The 4,705-nt window shown below is 41.8% G+C and overlaps 2 protein-coding genes across 2 annotated transcripts; both read left to right on the top strand.

Annotated features, from left to right (window-relative positions):
• Nucleotides 1-858: 858 nt before the first annotated feature.
• On the top strand, nt 859-1,779 carry t2r13 (bitter taste receptor 13). Its single transcript, NM_001172003.1, is given in 1 exon segment — nt 859-1,779. A coding segment is annotated over 1 exon segment (921 nt).
• Nucleotides 1,780-3,553: 1,774 nt separating this feature from the next.
• On the top strand, nt 3,554-4,406 carry t2r14 (bitter taste receptor 14; the record flags this gene model as incomplete). Its single annotated transcript, NM_001172058.1, is given in 1 exon segment — nt 3,554-4,406. A coding segment is annotated over 1 exon segment (853 nt), but the record flags the coding sequence as incomplete, so codon positions are not given.
• Nucleotides 4,407-4,705: the final 299 nt, after the last annotated feature.

The raw sequence follows: 4,705 nt of genomic DNA, 5'->3' as shown, positions 1-4,705 counted from the left end.
AAGGGATTAACTTCCCCATGAAACTGGGTGAAACGGAAAACATTGATGGGATTAACTTCCCCTTGAAACTGGGTGAAATAGAAAACAATGATGGGATTAACTTCCCCATGAAACTGGGTGAAATAGAAAGCAATTATAGGGTTGACTTCCCCTTGAAACTGGGTGAAACAGAAAACAATGATGGGATTACTACTCCTTGAAACTGGGTGAAATTTTTCGAGATACAATATCAGAAAATTCGAGTACTGTCAAAAACCCATTTGAAAATATCTAGAAGTTTCTCAAAATTGCTTATTAAATGTGCCCTTTATGATCAGGAAAACTTGTCAAAAATGTGTGTTTTTGGGCACAGGCATTCACGATGTTACCTCAGTTTAATAATAACATCAATTATATCTAGGAAGGTACTAACAGCAATGGATTTGGCCCTAAAGGCAAAGTGTTTTGTTGTTGTCCCAGAGCTATGGAAGATCATTGGAACAGGCCAAGATACTCAGAACTTATGGAAAGTGCATGAAACCAACAAATGAATTGCAGATACAAATGTGAATGTTATAGTCACCAACATTTGCTTTGCTGCCTGAAGATATAGTTCTGCGAGAGCCACGTAAGTCTGATCCCAAGCTCGGCCTCGGTGGCTCCAGTCTACGCAGAATGCAAAACATACAGGGAAGAGCAGACTGAATCCCAGATTTGCATCACAACCAAAGTAACTTATGGGCAAACGGGGCCTTGGCTTCTGTATATAAACCCCGAGCGGCTCCTATCAGGGACACATCCTGTGCCACCAACTCCGGGGATCCCATTCTTCTTGAGTCTGCTCAACTGGGATCCACCATCGTGTTCTAAAGACTAACCATGGATTTGGGTTTTCAAGTCATCTTATTGGTTCAGTTCTTCCTGGGGATCTCCGTAAATGGATTCATTCTTGGGGTACTTTTCACCGAGTGGATAACAGGTGGAAGCCTCAATGCCATCGATATGATCCTTATCTCTGTGGGTCTCATCAGGTTCCTCTGGCATTGGGTCATTTCTCTGACCTGCCTATTTCCCGACGCTGGTTTATTGGTATCGGCCATTTGTATTACTCTCAGCACTTTACTGAACTGGAGCAGCTTTGCACTGGTTTCTGTGCTCTGCGTCACCTTCTGTATCAAAATCTCAAACTACAACAACGCCGTTTTCATTTACGTCAAGCTCAGGATCTCCGATATACTGAAAAGGCTGATCCTGGGTTCTCTGGGGATCAGTTTGGCTTACAGTGTGATTTCAGTGCCCTGGGATATGGTTGTGCCCCGACAGAATAACTCTGACATTTTGCTGGAGAGGAGCGCGTTCTTCCTAATGGGGACAAGCACGGACTATAGCTTCGCTCTGTTCTGCTTTGCATTTTCCGTATCGTTTATAATTCGATTTGCCTCCATCTCAGCTTTGATTCACTCTCTCAGGAGACACATGCGACAGATACAACGCAGCGGGGAAGCCCTACAAAACCCACACCTGGAGGCCCATATAAGAGTAATAAAAGTAATGATACTATTTCTGGCCCTTTACATTATGTATTTCACATCGCTGGTCATGGGTTCCCTCGAAAGGTACAGAACTAAGCAGCTGCCGAATTACTATGTCATTGTACTGTGCCTGTACCCCTCTGTCCATTCTGGGGTCCTGATCTACTCCAACAGGAGGCTGAGAAAGGCCTGTGTGGCCATGTGTCTTGGATCCATTCATTGGGCAAAGGCCAGGAAACCAATCGCCCAAACCCAGAACCCAGTCTAAATACAGCAAGTACATATTTGCCGACTGCTCCTTATTGTCTTCTGTCTATTGATCATGTTCTCCATTGTTCTCCATTGTTCTCCATGCTACAAGGAGATCTGATACTCTAGCACCCATATTACCATGCCGTGTTGTGGTTAAAGACACAGCAAATATACTCCCTAAAGGACTTTCACAAACATAGAATAGAATAGTATAACCCGTAACAGAGAGACAAAACATCTTTGGCCTGATTGGTGCTCTACTCACACTTACATGGATGGCAGTGAGGGGTTGGGTTGAAGCTACAATGCTTGTTTATGGGACAAGTCTAACTAAACCAAAATACATAGTTAACATCACTTTGGCTGTTTTGGTCAACAGCTGTAAAACCCCTGGATTATTTTTATTGTCCACTGGAAATAGGAGCTTTGTCCAATGCTGTAATGTTATCTACAAATGATCAAGTTAATACATTAGTGTTCAAGGTCCGTTTGGTTTGGAACTTCATTAGCCTTGTCTTTTTTGCCATTTTTGTCTTTTTCAAGATGTCTAGTTCTGCTGATGGCTTAATTTACTTATCTTAATTGTGGATTCTTGGTTGCACACCATAGCAATAAACCTGTGGAACAATTCCGACTGGAGGGTTAGTACTCTACTATTTATGACCTCAGTCATGTTCATTCATGTGGTAATTGTGGTTCTAGACTCAAAAACAGACATATATCCAAAACGGAACTCCATGTATTAATGTTTTCTTTGGTTATTATTTCCATCCTACCTCTTTTAACATCCCGAGGAACCAAGACTCTTTTACCCGGAGGGACAGAAACAGAGAAGAAAGACCATGGGTATCTGCTTCTATGAACCTACAAGGACAACAGACGATATCTTAGAGATTCATAATTTTCTATTCTGTTGTTTTATAAATTTCCTTTTGCCCTGTTATAACCTTGACTCAACTTTCTGCCTGGTGTCCTCTGTTTGAGATTGATATTTCTTATTTATATCATTATGCAGATAGAAGAGATAGAAGAAAAAAAATCAATGCTTTTCTCTTGATGGTTGGGTTGAGACTGGGTCTTGGTGCAGTGAGGTTCTTCTACTCCCATCTCAAACCCATTGTATATGGACCTGACTTTTTGCATTGGGGCATTATCCTGCTAAAACAAGAATGACCTTCCCCAAATTGTTGCCCCAGTAAGGCTTCTGGTAGAGGTCATGTCACCAGAGTGTGGTTAGAATGTATCTGATAAATCCAGCTTAGAATAAGATATTTCAGTAAGGTAGGTCCAAGATCTTTAGGAAAAGATTTTAAAATCTACTTGAGAACTAAGAAGCTGTGGTACCTGTTTCAGGTGATGTTCCTGTGAGGCTTTGAAGTCACTCAACGGTAGGATTTCCAAGGTACATGTGATCAAAATAAAGGAAAATAAGGTTATGCTTATGCTTAATATTGCACAAATAAGTCACATTTCCCTAATAATCACTCTTTTTCTTCCTGAATTACAATTTAAAATTTGCGGTACAAGTTGCCTAGTCCCCATTTAAATCTGAGCCATAAAAAGCTTCTGCAACACAAACAAAGTGCAACACATCCGCCAAGGGTCAGATTTGCATTATACTCAAAATACCTCTCTAGATATCCATACACTATGCAAAGAGAAAGCGCGGTGCCAAAACCCGAGCAGCTCGGAGCAGGGATACAGTCTCAACAACCCCATCTCAGTATCTGTCGGAGCTCCTTGGGGCAGGCCTGCCTCAGGTTGGTTCTTCTGGACACAAAGGAGAGATAATGGATTTTACGACAGTGGATATCGTTGAGTTGGTCGTGTCATTTATTCAGTTTCTCTTTGGAATAACGATCAATGGGTTTATCATGGGGACATTTTCCATGCAGTGGAGAAGGAATAAAAGCCTTCAAGCCAGTGATACGGTCCTGATGTTCCTGAGTACAACAAGGTTCTTCTGGCAGTGGGTCCTTTCTCTAATGATTCTCTATAATTACATCACATTTTCTTTGGACTTTCTCCAACTTTTGACTTATATCAGTAATTTTTTAGAGTTGAGCAGCCTGTGGTTGACCTCTACTCTCTGCTTCACTTACTGTGTGAAGATCACAGACCATCCCAACTCCTTGTTCATCTACGTGAAGCTCAGGGTCTCCATGTTCGTGAAATGGATGCTTCTGGCCAGTCTGCTGGCTTCTCTGGCTTTTACTCTCCTGCTCAGGTTTTCATGGGATATTTTTTCTACAGACACCGACCCACGGAACAGCACCGAGACGAATGGAACTCCGAGCTCTGAGCTGCTTGTGTGCTACGTGGGAGCTGTGCCACCGTTCCTGATATTCTGCCTGGCACTTTTGCTTTTCATTTACTCTTTTTGGATTTTCATCCACAGGTTTAAAAGAAGCAGAACGGGTTTCGAGAGTCCTGTGTTGAGTGATCATTTAAAAGTGCTCAAAAAGATCTTTTTTGCTCTTTTCCTTTATATTATGTATTTCATCAGCTCTGGTTTGTTCTTGTTTAAACGGCAGCAAATGGCACATTGGGAACGATGGCTTTTTATTATTTACCAGTTCTACCCAACGGCTTATTTGGGTTGGCTCATCCTCCTCAACTGCAGACTGAAAACGGTTTTCCTGTGGGGCTGTGTAGGATATCAATATAATCAGCTTTTTTCCTTCTTTTCCTGTGACTGTAGCTGCACTATACAGTGGGATCCTTTATAGAGAAGATACTGTAACATTCACCAACGTACGTGTGTTTCTGTGCTTTATTAGCATCAAATATCATTATATTAAAGCAATACTGTCACGGGAAAACATGTTTTTTTTTTTAAAAAAACCTCCCCCCCCAGCAGCCGATCAGCAGAACAATGGGAAGGGAGCAAGATAGCAGCTCCCAGTAGGTATCAGAATAGCACTCAATAGTAAGAAATCCAA

Source organism: Xenopus tropicalis, chromosome 5 (assembly GCF_000004195.4).
Source record: "Xenopus tropicalis strain Nigerian chromosome 5, UCB_Xtro_10.0, whole genome shotgun sequence".
In the NCBI taxonomy this organism is placed as follows: domain Eukaryota; kingdom Metazoa; phylum Chordata; class Amphibia; order Anura; family Pipidae; genus Xenopus; species Xenopus tropicalis.
This window is presented reverse-complemented; position numbering and strand designations above follow the sequence as displayed.